The 14,462-nt window shown below is 45.8% G+C and overlaps 1 protein-coding gene across 1 annotated transcript in view; it reads left to right on the forward strand.

Moving 5' to 3' along the window:
* plxnb2b (plexin b2b) overlaps positions 1–14,462 on the forward strand; it is a 182,130-nt gene that overhangs the window by 134,365 nt on the left and 33,303 nt on the right. Inside the window, exons 3-5 of the mRNA XM_014124476.3 lie at positions 11,128–12,266; positions 12,877–13,065; positions 13,329–13,454. Coding sequence (XP_013979951.2) covers positions 11,130–12,266; positions 12,877–13,065; positions 13,329–13,454 — 1,452 coding nt within the window. The 5' untranslated portion in view covers positions 11,128–11,129. The remainder of the gene's footprint in view (positions 1–11,127; positions 12,267–12,876; positions 13,066–13,328; positions 13,455–14,462) is intronic.

Consider the following 14,462-nt stretch of genomic DNA (forward strand, 5'->3'; position numbering starts at 1 on the left):
TTAACCAAGGTTTAGGGTTTAGTGAATGATTTGACCCGAATACAGTGCTTTTAGTTTAAGAAATATTTAGGACTTGCCACCGATTCTGAAACTAACTGCAGCTCTTTGTTAAGTGTTGCAGTCATTTCAGTCACTGTAGTAGCTGATGTGTATAGTGTTGAGTCATCCGCATATATAGACACACTGGCTTTACTTACTGGCATGTCGTTAGTAAAGATTGAAAAAAGTAAGGGGCCTAGACAGCAGCCCTGGGGAATTCCTGATTCTACCTGGATTATGTTGGAGACTTAAGGATCTGACCCTTTTTTTCAATTTTCGCCTAAAATGACATACCCAAATCTAACTGCCTGTAGCTCAGGACCTGAAGCAAGGATATGCATATTCTTAATACCATTTGAAAGGAAACACTTTGAAGTTTGTGGAAATGTGAAATTAATGTAGGAGAATATAACACATTAGATCTGGTAAAAGATAATACAAAGGAAAAAACATGCATATTTTTTTGTTTGTACCATCATCTTTGAAACGTAAGAGAAAGGCCATAATGTATTATATCAGCCCAGGTGCAATTTTGATTTTGGCCACTAGATGGCAGTCTATGTGCAAAGTGTTAGACTGTCAGTTCAAAAGACTGCCCAGATGTGCCTAATTGGTTTATTAATACATTTTCAAGTTCATAATTGTGCACTCTCAAACAATTGCATGGTATTATTTCACTGTATTAGCTACTGTAAATTGGACAGAGCAGTTTGATTAACAAGAATTTAAGCTTTCTGCCCATATCAGATATCAGATCCTAGGAACTTTTTTGTTACTTACAACCTCATGCTAATCACATTAGCCTACGTTAGCTTAACCGTCCCACAGGGGGGACACCGATCCCACTACAGGTTAAAGAACACCCTCTGTATTCTGTTAGATAGGTAACTCTTTTTCCACAATAAAGCCATAACACATACGTTTTTCCAGCAGCAGACTATGATCAATAATGTCAAAGGCCGCACTGAAGTCTAACAAAACACCCCCCACAATTTTTTTATCATCAATTTCTCTCAACCAATCATCAGTCATTTGTGTAAGTACTGTGTTTGTTGAACGTGCTGAAAGTCTGTTGTCAATTTGTTTACCGTAAAACAGCATTGTATCTAGTCAAACACAATTTTTTCAAAAACTTTAAAAAGTGTTGGTAACAGGCTGATTGGTCGGCTATTTGAGCCAGTAAAGGTGGCTTTATTATTCTTGGGTAGCGGAATTACTTTTGCTTCCCTCCAGGCCTGAGGGCACACGCTTTCTAGTAGGCTTAAATTGAAGATATGGAAAATAGGAGTGGCAATATCGTCCGCTATTATCCTCAGTAATTTTCCATCCAAGTTGTCAGACCCCGGTGGCTTGTCATTGTTGATAGACAACAATACTTTTTTCACCTCTTCCACAATCACTTTACGGAATTCTAAATGATCATTCTTGTCTTTCATAATTTGGTCAGATATACTTGGATGTGTAGTGTCAGCGTTTGTTACTGGCATGTCATGCCTAAGTTTGCTAGTCTTGCCAATGAAAAAATAATTAAAGTACTTGGCAATATAAGTCTGTTTTGTGATGAATGAGCCATCTGATTCAATGAATGATGGAGCTGAGTTTGCCTTTTTCCCCAGAATGTCTGTGCTCCAAAGCTTTACTATCATTCTGTGTGTCATTTATCTTTGTTTCATAGTGTAGATTCTTCTATTTTTTTATTCAGTTTAGTCACATGATTTCTCAATTTGCAATACTTTTGCCAATCGGTTGTGCAGTCAGATTATTTTCCATTCCTTTTGCCTCATCCCTCTCAACCATACAATTTTTCAGTTCCTCATCAATCCACCGGGATTTAACAGTTGTTACAGCCAATAAATATTCTTTACATCAACAACATAGGAATCACTACTAAACTTATTGTATGACCTCTTATACACTATATTTGCCCCAGCCTTTGGAACTTTGGTTTTCCTAGATATGGCTACTATATTGTGATCACTACATCCAATGGATCTGGATACTGCTTTCAAGCACATTTCTGCAGCATTAGTAAAGATGTGATCAATACATGTTGATGATTTCATTCCTGTGCTGTTTGTAACTACCCTGGTAGGTTGACTGATAACCTGAACCAGGTTGCAGGCACTGGTTACAGTTTGAAGCTTTTTCTTGAGTGGGCAGCTTGATGAAAACCAATCAATATTTAAATTGCCCAGAAAATATACACTACCATTCAAAAGTTTGGGGTCACTTAGAAATGTCCTTGTTTTTGAAAGAAAAGCCAATTTTTTGTCCATTAAAATAACATCAAATTGATCAGAAATACACTGTAGACACTGTTAATGTTGTAAATCAAATCAAATTTTATCAGTCACACGTGCCGAATACTTATGAGCCCCTAACCAACAGTGCAGTTAAAAAAAATACGGATAAGAATAAGAGAAAAGTAACAAGTAATTAAAGAGCAGCAGTAAAAAATAACAACATATACAGGGGGGTGCCGGTACAGAGTCAATGTGCGGGGGCACCAGTTAGTTGATGTAGTATGTATATGTAGGTAGAGTTAATTAAAGTGACTATGCATAGATGACAACAGAGAGTGGCAGTGGGGGGGGGGGGGGGGGCAATGCAAATAGTCTGGGTAGCCACTTGACTAGATGTTCAGGGGTCTTATGGCGGGGTAGAAGCTGTTTAGAAGCCTCTTGGACCTAGACTTGGCGCTCTGGTACCGCTTGGCGTGTGGTAGCAGAGAGAACCGTTTATGACTAGGGTGGCTGGAGTAAATTTTTAGGGCCTTCCTCTGACACCGCCTGGTATAGAGGTCCTGGATTGCAGGAGGCTTGGCCCCAGTCATGTACTGGGCCGTTCGCACTACCCTCTGTAGTGCCTTGCGGTCAGAGGCTGAGCATTCATGAGGGAACAGGGAGTACAGGAGGGGGCTGAGCACGCACCCCTGAGGGGCCCCGGTGTTGAGGATCAGCCTGGCGAATGTGTTGTTACCTACCCTTACCACCTGGGGGCGGCCAGTCAGGAAGTCCAGGATCCAGTTGCAGAGGGAGGTGTTTAGTCCCGGGGTCTTTAGCTTATTGATGAGCTTTGTGGGCACTATGGTGTTGAACGTTGAACTGTAGTCAATGAACAGCATTCTCACATAGGTGTTCCTTTTGTCCAGGTGGGAAAGGGCAGTGTGGAGTGTAATTGAGATTGCGTCATTGGTGGATCTGTTGGGGTGGTATGCGAATTGGAGTGGGTCTAGTGTATCCGGGAGGATGCTGTTGATGTGAGCCATGACCAGCCTTTCAAAGTACTTCATGGCTACCGACGTGAGTGCTAAGGGGCGGTAATCATTTAGGCAGGTTACCTTCACTTCATTGGGCACAGGGACTATGGTGGTCTGCTTGAAACATGTAGGTATTACAGACTCAGTCATGGAGAGGTTGAAAATATCAGTGGAGACACTTGCCAATTGGTCCGCGTATGCTTTGAGTATACGTCCTGGTAATCCATCTGGCCCCGCGGCTTTGTGAATGTTGACCTGTTTAAAGGTCTTGCTCACATCGGCTACTGAGAGCGTTATCACACAGTCTTCCAGAACAGCTGGTGCTCTCGTGCATGCTTCAGTGTTGCTTGCCTCGAAGCGAGCATAAAAGGCATTTAGCTCATCTAGTAGGCTCATGTCACTGGGCAGCTCGCATCTTGGTTTCCCTTTGTAGTCCGTAATAGTTTTCAAGCCCTGCCACATCCGACGAGCGTCAGAGCCGGTGTAGTAGGATTCAATCTTAATCTTGTATTGACGCTTTGCTTGTTTGTTGGTTCGTCTGAGCTCATAGCGGGATTTCTTATAGGCGTCCGGATTAGTGTCCCGCTCCTTGAAAGTGGCAACTCTAGTCTTTAGCTCGGTGCGGATGTTGCCTGTAATCCATGGCTTCTGTTTGGGATATGTACATACGGTCACTGTGGGGACAACATCATCGATGCACTTATTGATGAAGCCGATGACTGAGGTGGTATACTCCTCAATGCCATTGGATGAATCCCGGATCATATTCCAGTCTGTGCTAGCAAAACAGTCCTGTAGCGTAGCATCCGCGTCATCTGACCACTTCCGTATTGTGCGAGTCACTAGTACTTCCTGCTTTAGTATTTTCTTGTAAGCAGGAATCAGGAGGATAGAATTATGGTCAGATTTGCCAAATGGAGGGTGAGGGAGAGCTTTGTATGCATCTCTGTGTGTGGAGTAAAGGTGGTCTAGAGTTTTTTTCCCTCTGGTTGCACATGTGACATGCTGGTAAAAATTTGGGAAAACTGATTTAAGTTTGCCTGTATTAAAGTCCCTGGCCACTAGGAGCGCCGCTTCTGGGTGAGTATTTTCTTCTTTGCTTATGGCCTTATAGAGTTGGTTGAGTGTGGTCTTCGTGCCAGCATCGCTCTGTGGTGGTAAATAGACGGCTACGAATAATATAGATGAGAACTCTCTTGGTAGATAGTGTGGTCTACAGCTTATCATAAGGTACTCTACCTCAGACGAACAATACCTTGAGACTTCTTTAATATTAGAAATCACGCACCAGATGTTATTGACAAAAAGACACACACCCCCACCCCTCGTCTTACCAGACGTAGCTTCTCTGTTCTGCGGGTGCATTGAAAATCCCTCCAGCTCTATATTATCCGTGTCGTTGTTCAGCCATGACTCTGTGAAACATAAGATATTGCAGTTATTAATGTCCCGTTGGTAGGATAATCGTAATTATAGGTAATCAATTTTATTTTCCAATGATTGCATGTTAGCAAGTAGAATTGATGGTAGTGGGAGTTTACTTGCTCTCCTACGGATTCTCAAAAGGCAGCCCGATATGCGTCCTCTTTTCCTCCGTCTTTTCTTCACGCAAATGACAGGGATCTGGGCCTGTTCCCGGGAGAGCAGTATATCCTTCTCGTCGGATTCTCATGTTATTTTTGTTAGTGCAGGGTGAGTTGCACACAGTGGACTTCCTACTACGGCACACCGCCTCAGAGCTAACAGCATAAATCTGGTTCATAGGCACATGATTGCAGCATGCAATAGCTGTTGGATCAGCAGAGGCATTCAGGGCAGTTAGAGGGACATAAATTAGATTACTTACATTGTGTCTACCAATGCCCCTGGTATAATGTATATTTTCTAAAGCATTATGATGACTCAGCGACACAATTGTAGGGATAAACTGAGCTGGACTTGGGTCATGTCTCAACGCAGCCTTATAATGCTGTGAAAGGATCCAGGAAGCCAAATGATTTGAGTGGATCCCATCCTCCTTATAAAACGTGTTTTGTTTCCAAAAGGAATCAAAATTGTCAACAAAAGTTACACCCATTGAGCTGCAATAAACACGTAGCCAGTTGTGAAGGGAAAGAATCCTGCTAAAGCGTTCAATGCCACGATTCAGAGAGGGCACAGGGCCAGATATGATGGGTATTTTGTTAGTGTCTAGCAGAGAGTCAATCAGCAGTTTGAAATCCAGTTTCAACTGTTCAGAGCTGCCCTTCATAATGTCATTAAAACCCACATGGACTATGATAGAATCGATGTCCATGTCCTGGCGTAGTACATTCGGGAGTAGCTTAGTAATGTCATTTACTCGAGCTCCGGGATAGGACATTGTTTTTTGCATCAGTTTGCACCAGTTTGATTTCTAACCATGGGGTATGATATTTGTGCGATATTTGTGCATCTGCAACTTTCTCATTCATCATTAGGATGAATGAGATTATCATACGTCATTGTGTGTGACATGCTGAAGCCTGCTTAGTTGCCTAAGCACTTGAATGGTGAATGGAAACCGCGCTTCAATTATCAGTTGAGAAATAAAAATAGTAGTGTTTTTAATCGTGGCCATCGAAACAGTTGACACGCGATTTGAATTTAGAATTGTTGCGCCATGATTGGGCTAATAAAAGCACATTTCGCTGCAGCCGCAACGAACAAGCTGTTTGATGAGCTATAGCAGCAGCTCTCGCTCCAGAACGACTGTTATTTCAATCGATGAACAGGCTAAAAAAGGCATTTTTGCAATGGAATTTTTCTTCTCCCGGACAATTGGCCGGTGACAATTTTATTTTATCGGCCAAAAGCTGGATATTACCGGCTAACGGAAGCCCTGACACACACATACACACACACTTATGTGAGGACAATGTGTGTTTTAGTGTATTCTGGTCATGGTAGGTTTCAGGGGGATGATACTTCGGCCAGGACAGCTGGGTCTCTGTGTGTTATAGGCTAGCTCCATCAATGGCTGCCTGCTCAATGCCCTGCCTGATCACAATGGCTAGACTGGTTGCCTGGGCCAGTGGCTCATAGCAGTCAGTCAAATTGAAATAAATTAACTGCCTACCCTGACGGCAGGGTAATTGTTCATATGGAAATTGGATTTACGTTTTCACACAAGCTTCCCTAAGCACTTTTAAAACAATTTCACTCAGATGGGTAGGAGGAGACAGGCTCATGCATTTTTTCCTCTCACTGACTGGAAGAAAGAACAAAGAGCTCTCGGCGGCGTGTAATGCACCTGACGGAGACATTTGTTTCCGCCGCCGCCGCTCCTTGTGCGCCGCTAAACCCACTTTGTCATTTTGCCTGTAACTCGCTTTAACACCCTCGCATTGAGACACACTGAGACAGACAGACACACAGGGCCAGATAGGCAATTGAGCGTTAACCCCTCTCTCACCCCCGGCTCCCGGCCCCTAGGGTCGGGCCACTAATTTAACGGTGGTTCACTTTTATCAGCAAGGTAACACTAAGAAAGGCTTTAATATAAAGACGTCACCGTCACTGTCAGGAATGGCATCTGCTGGACAGTGAAAGAGGGAGGATAGGAGCGCTAATATGAGAAATGCTGAATATGAATGCGGGCTGCCGCCTTATGGGGTGATATCCTATTACGTTTGCGATGGGGGGGGGGGGTCTGTTATTTCTTTATTGATATCTCACTATCTGTTTAATGAGAGCTAGGTCTGAGAGCAGCACTCGTGCTGGGTTTGAAGATCGGTGTCCGTGACTCACTGTCGGCGTCTCAAATGGCACCCTACTCTCTACAAAGTGCACTACTTTTGACCGGGACCCATAGTTCTCTAAATATGTAACAAGGTGCCATTTGGGACACATCCGACGTCTGTCTGTTCAGCATAGTGGAGATGTAATCAGCAGACACTCACTTCCTCCTGCAGGCGGCCTGGCTGGGGTGTTATCCTAGTGAAGGGGATGTGGGGGGTCCTCGTCTGTGCCAGAGAGGATGATGTGTAGGGTACTGTGGACCTCCGTTCTGCTGCGGACACCCAATGGCAGTCTGGAGAAATGTATCTGGGCGGCAGGAAAGGATTACGCTGTCAGCGTTTCAAGCCATGTGTGTGTGTATGTGTTCATTCGAGTGTGTTCATGGCCTGCTCACACCTGCCATTTTTCAATTATATTTAATTTTCCTCTTCTGGGAGAAGCTTTTCCTGTGCGGGCATGTCCTGACGTATTATAGAAGGAATGGTGGAGATGTGGAGAAGACATGGTAGGCAGCCAGAAGCGTGAGGGCTATCCAGTTAACAGGCAGCAGGACACACCCAGTCTTTGCCCTGCTTTTCAGGCCTGTACAAGTAGCTCCTCTAGAAGAATGTCCCTTTCTCTCTCCTTGCCCTTACACTAGTATTTCCAAACTTTGCAGAGAAGCCTGTGAAGTTAAGGCAGCCGGAAGCGCTTACCATGAAGCCATGATGAGAGATTGGCACATCTAGTTAATTTTCATTCCTCGAGGTAAGTCATCTCTCTCCTGCACTGGAAGAGCCTAGGCTTTCTCGGGAGCGTCTCACTTTCCAGATGTGCCTGCTTCGTTAGAGCCTCGCTCGTTTCATTATTATTTATCCCCGGCCATTGGAGGCTTCATTAGCTGCAGGCTTACGCAGCGCGCTGAGTGACCCACTAATTTCAGTAGCTTTTTATTTTCTTTAGAACGGCTCAGCCTATGTAGGAGAGAATTTCCCTGCCTTCATATCCCATACAGAGGCATAGAGAAAGAGAGAGAGAGAGAGAGAGAGACTTCTTCAGAGTAGAGAAAAGCTGGGACAGCCCAGGGACAGCGGGGCCACCTCTACCTGTGTCATTACCACATGGCTGTGAGTCTGACTGTTCCTCTGAAGCTCTTTGAAGCCTCCTTAACTCCAGTGTTCTGGATTAAGCCCATGAAAAAAGGATGAAGAGTGATAGAGAGGAGACATCCTAGGAGAGAACGAGCTCCTTTGAAAAAGAGTGCAGGATTTCTTTTGCAGTGACCCACAATGCAACATCTGAGGGAAATTTGTATAACAGCAGATTTAAAAAAAAAATATATATATATATATATATATATATATATATATATATATATATATATATATATATATATATATAGTGAGTGAGAGATTTGCATGAATAGGCGAAATAAATAGTCTTTTGATGTAATGGAAGTACGTCAAGCTGAGTTTCCTGTTACCCAAGTGAATGCTTCCTGACAATTCTACCAGCTATTGTAGCCTAGCCTACATCTCAGTTTGGGGAAGCTGCGTCTAACAGTCTGTTTGATCATGCACTGTTCACAGGCAGTGGACCTAAGTCGTGATGTGCTAGGCTAGAGAAAGCAGCCAGTGACATTTTGAAAATCCATATATTATTTCTTTGTGTGAAGGATTTGCAACGGGAATTTGGATCGCTAAACTTACAGCGTATTATAGATGTAGAGTAAAGAATAGGAATTGATGAGAAATGGAATGTCCTCTTTTCCATAGACATGAGTGATTATCATTGGCAGGGTCACAATAAAAATTGCGTTTTTTAAAACCAACTTTTTTAAGAAGTCATAGCTCTTATTCTAGACTAAACGAAGGCAGAATAACCCAAACAAAGTAACCGAAAGTTTGATAAGTCTTGCTGAGTCTACACAATGAACACATCATGAAGGCATCTATAGTTTATTGCTTTATAGGAAAGCCCATCAACTACCCATTATGTGACATTGGCTTTTTGACTTTAGTGAGGGGCCATTGGCATTGGTCCTAAGTAACCCTGTAAAAAGTGAATCATTTCATCGGAGAGTAGGCGCATACTAGCCTAATACGTGAACACGTCCGTGAATCACTATGGCTGTGTTTACACGAGCAGCCCAATTCTGATCCTTCTTTGACTAATTGGTCTTTTGACCAATCAGATCCACTTTTTTGCCAATAATGGGGTCAAAAGATCCACATTGGGCTGCCTGTGTAAATGCAGCCTGTTTGTCGGTGTTAAGAGACCAGGGAGACTTTCAGCCAAACACCACCCTGCTATCCTCTGAAGAAGACTAACCAAACACTCCTGATGAGAGTGAGTGTTTTTATAACGCAGTTTCAATTGGAATGAAATTGTTTAATGGTATGAATTAAAAAGAGCAGATAAGTTGACCTAGAGAAATGGGGCTCCGAAAGGAATGAGGTTGTGAAATGAAAAAAAGCTAAATAAAATCAGGGAATAGGGGAGTATGGACACTTTCATGCAAATGGGGGGGTAGGAGCTTAAATTAACTGGTCCCTGAGGGCAAATGTCTAATCAGTCCTCTCCTCACTTAGTACTCTGAGGGAAGGCAGGTTAACATAATAAAACACTGATTCACAGCCAGGCACAAGCTGCCTTCCTTCTTCCCGGGAAACTTCATCAGGGATTTTCAATTTGACGAGTGTGGCTATGGGCTTAACTGCCTAGGTGAAATGAGCAGAACCATATCTTCCTGTGTGTGTGTGTGTGTGTGTGTGTGTGTGTGTGTGTGTGTGTCTGTCTGTCTGTCTGTCTGTCTGTCTGTCTGTCTGTCTGTCTGTCTGTCTGTCTGTCTGTCTGTCTGTCTGTCTGTCTGTCTGTCTGTCTGTCTGTCTGTCTGTCTGTCTGTTTGGGCATGTGTGTGTGTAGGTGTGTGCGTGGATAATGTTTGTGTGTGTGACTGTGCATCGGCGTATAGGTGTGTATTTGTGTGTGAGAACAATAGTCACAGAGGTGGGCCATTGCAGATTCACCCACCTGCAGTTCGACATTAACCACAGCGGTGGGCAATCAGCAGCGTGGGAGGTGGGTGTCTTTGCCACCTGCTGTTTGGAAGTGTGCGGCTGTTTTTGTCTATCAAATGATGCTGTGTGATCATATTCCTCCATTTAACAAAGAAACCTGCTTCCTGCACATATTGCATTTACTCTGGCTAAAAACAGACGAGAAAGAACATGGTGGATTTCTGCCATGCTCTGTCGACTGCCATTGTTTGATTTCAAACTACGGCTTTGCGATCTAGTTCTTGGCCTTATTCTACTCAGCCCTGGGAGTTTCTCTGTAAAGTGTATCCAGTCGACGTTTACGATCTCATTCATCCTGATACGAAGCATCCTTCTTCAACTTGAGTAACTGGAACACTGATGGGCATCGTTGAGCGAGGACGCTTTTCAGATTGACCTGCTTCTAGATGTCCTTTTACGTGCATTACATTCAGGGGTTTCCCTCCCTCCCTCCCGACCCCAACCTCATGACCGACTCATGACTGAGGACCCTCTGGGCCGACCCATGTCTTCATAACACCTGCTTGTTCGCTGTGCCACGATGCATTACCTCTAAACAAAGAAAAAGGGAATGTCCACTCACCATTATGCTGCTCTCAAATGTGATGCCTTACGTCAGTGGATCCCAATTGCGGTCCTCAGGTACCCCTAACTGTACACGTTTTTACTGTGGCCCCGGACAAGCACACCTGATTCAACTTGTCAACTAACCATCAAGACCTCAATGAGTTGAATCTGGTGAGTTCGTCCGGGGCAACAACAACAACAACAACAACAACAACAACAACGTGTACTGTTGGAGGTACTGGAGGACCGGAGTTGGGATCCGCTGCCTTAGGTGATATGATGCATTTCAACCGACATTGTCTTCATCGGGTGTGTATCAGCCCTTTACTCTCTCTCTCTCTCTCTCTCTCTCTCTCTCTCTCTCTCTCTCTCTCTCTCTCTCTCTCCCTCTTTCTCTCTCTCTCTCTCGCCCTCTCTCTCTCTCTCTCTCTCTCTCTCTCTCCCTCTCTCTCTTCTCTCATCCAGAGATGGCGAGCTGGGTCCAGGCCGCTCCTCTCCTCCCCCTGCTCCTCCTGTTCTGCCTGTCTGCAGCCGGGGGCCCGCTGCAGGAGGAGGCGGTCCTGGACTTCCCCTCCAAAACGCCCATCAACAACGTGGTGCAGGACCCTCGGAGCGGCCGCGTCTACCTGGGCGCCGTCAACACCATCTACCAGCTGGACGCAGCGCTGCGCGAGGAGGCCCGCGCCGAGACGGGCCCCAGGGAGGACGCCCGCACCTGCACCCCGCCCGTCTCGGCCTGCCAGGACACCAAGCCCAGCCCTAACGTCAACAAGCTGCTGCTGGTGCACCCGGCCAACGGCTCGCTCATCGTCTGTGGCTCCCGCTACCGGGGTATCTGTTCCCTCCTCAACCTGACCAACGTGGAGCAGCAGCTGTACTACAGCGACTCGAAGGGAGAGAGGACCTACGTGGCGAGTATTGAGGACGGGGTGGCCGTGGTGGGCGTCATGTCTACGTACATTAAAGACGGCAACGCCTTCAATGTGTTTCTGGTGGGGAAGGGCTACGGCAGCCTGGACAGCTCCAAGCTCATCAGCACGCGCATCCTCCAGGACTACCGCGACTGGGTGGTGTTCGAGAGCATCGTCGAGGCGTCCACCGTGCAGGCCACACCCTTCGTGCCCAAGTACCTGCACGACTTCCGCCACGCCTTCAAAGAGGAGGGCTTTGTCTACTTCCTGTTCTCCAGGACCATGGGAAGCACCGACAACAAGAACTTCACCTTCGTGTCTCGGCTGTGTGAGGACGACCCTCACTACTACTCTTACACAGAGCTGCAGCTGAACTGTGGCCCGGGGAACAGGTACAACAAGGTGCAGGCAGCCTATGTGGCGTCCCCAGGTAAAGAGCTGGCCCGGGGGATGACCGAGTCGGGCCAGTATGGTCAAGTACTCCCCTGGCACAAGGTGTTGTTCATGGTGGCCAGTCCCTACGATGACAGCGCTGACTCGGCCCTGTGCATGTACCCTCTAAAGGCCATCAACGAGAGGCTGGTGGACCTCATCAGCGCCTGCTACAGCGACTCGGGCAAGATCGCCGGCACCCCAGCCGTGGACATCCCCTACTCCTCCAAGACAGATGAGTTCTGCACCTCCCGCATTGATGTAAGTAGCGCAGCCTTTATCATCCACTTCAAAAGACACGTCAGAAGAGGAGAAAGAGAGACAGTGATTTGAAACAATTAATTTTTCCTTTAATCAATAATGCAAAGATATGACACGTTGGGTTGGATTCCAGGCCTTTGTTTTCAGGGGTGGGGTGGGGGTATTTTGGTCTGAAGGGATCCTGCTGGCTATATCACTCATCAGTCATCTCTTTCCCTTGATAGATGGCTTTAAAAAGCCAATCTGCAGTTGAAATAATAACAAAGTGGACACCCCAAGTCTGTTTTAGTAAATAGCCTGGAGAAATGGAACCATTCTCAGATTCATACACAGAGCTGTGGATGCCAGGACTGACCAGCCACGATATAAAAAATGATTTACATTTGCAATGTTTTCAAACATTGGAGTAAAACAAGCTTACATGTTAGGTTCTGATGGGGTACCACAGTTGAACTAAGCTCATGAGGCATTTCTAAGTTATATTCTTCAAGAATCAATGGATATATCATTCATTTATAATTTATACGTCCAAAAAAAAGGATGTGGTAACCGCAGATTTCCCCGCTAAGGGAACTAGTATATCTCCTATCTCTTCTCTTTCCCTCTGCAGAAAGACACGCTGAACAACTTTAAGTGTGGGGCGGACTTTCTTCCAGCTCCGCTGGCCAGTAAGCCAGAGTTTGCCCTGCAGGCGGAGGTGGTCATCACCAGGACGGGCATACTGACCGCTGTGGCCGTCGCCGTGGAGAACGACCACACTATCGCCTTCCTGGGGAACAGCCTGGGAGAGGTGTACAAGGTAAGGAGAGGACGCTACAGAACAGGACGTGTGGTGTGGAAGAAGGGGGTTCGGGGAGGTGTACACGATGTGGTGCTGGGGGAGATGTAGAGGAGCTGTACAAGGTAAAGGGGCCAGGGGCAGATGCTATGATAGAGAGAGTTGCTGGTGGACAGATTATTTTGTTGTTTGTGCTGTGCCCATTGAATGAGCCCAGCGTGTGTTCAGAAGGAGCCTAGTTTGGGTTCATTGTTGAGAGTTGTTTGTCTGTTTCTGTCTGGCAGGTGCATCTGACCACCAACCCAGAGGTGTACAGCAGAGGACCAGGGGACACCACAGGGGAACGAGTCAACAAAAACCTCTTCTTCGACGCCGGCCACAGCCACCTGTATATCACCACCGAGAAAAAGGTACAGTCCTCCATTACCGTTCTGAACAGTCCTCCATTACCGTTCTGAACAGTCCTCCATTACCGTTCTGTACAGTCCTCCATTACCGTTCTGAACAGTCCTCCATTATTGTTCTGTACAGTCCTCCATTACCGTTCTGAACAGTCCTCCATTACCGTTCTGTACAGTCCTCCATTACCGTTCTGAACAGTCCTCCATTATTGTTCTGTACAGTCCTCCATTACCGTTCTGTACAGTCCTCCATTACCGTTCTGAACAGTCCTCCATTACCGTTCTGTACAGTCCTCTATTACCATTCTGTACAGACCTCTATTACCATTATGTACAGTCCTCTATTACCATTCTGTATAGTCCTCTATTACCGTTCTGTACAGTCCTCTATTACCATTCTGTACAGTCCTCTATTACCGTTCTGTACAGTCCTCTGTTACCATTATGTACAGTCCTCCGTTACCATTATGTACAGTCCTCTATTACCGTTCTGTACAGTCCTCCGTTACCATTATGTACAGTCCTCCGTTACCATTATGTACAGTCCTCTATTACCATTCTGTACAGTCCCCCATTACCGTTCTGTACAGTCCTCCATTACCGTTCTGTACAGTCCTCCATTACCGTTCTGTACAGTCCTCCAGACAGTTCACTACAGACCTCCAGGAAGTTCTGTACAGTCCTCCAGATAGATCTCTACAGACCTCCAGGAAGTTCTGTACAGTCCTCCAGATAGATCTCTACAGACATCCAGGAAGTTCTGTACAGTCCTCCAGATAGTTCACTACAGACCTCCAGGAAGTTCTGTACAGTCCTCCAGACAGTTCACTACAGACCTCCAGGAAGTTCTGTACAGTCCTCCAGACAGTTCACTACAGACCTCCAGGAAGTTCTGTACAGTCCTCCAGATAGTTCACTACAGACCTCCAGGAAGTTCTGTACAGTCCTCCAGACAGTTCACTACAGACCTCCAGGAAGTTCTGTACAGTCCTCCAGACAGTTCACTACAGACCTTCA

The sequence above is a fragment of the Salmo salar genome, chromosome 10 (assembly GCF_965601325.2).
Source record: "Salmo salar chromosome 10, fSalSal1, whole genome shotgun sequence".
Taxonomy (NCBI): Eukaryota; Metazoa; Chordata; class Actinopteri; order Salmoniformes; family Salmonidae; genus Salmo; species Salmo salar.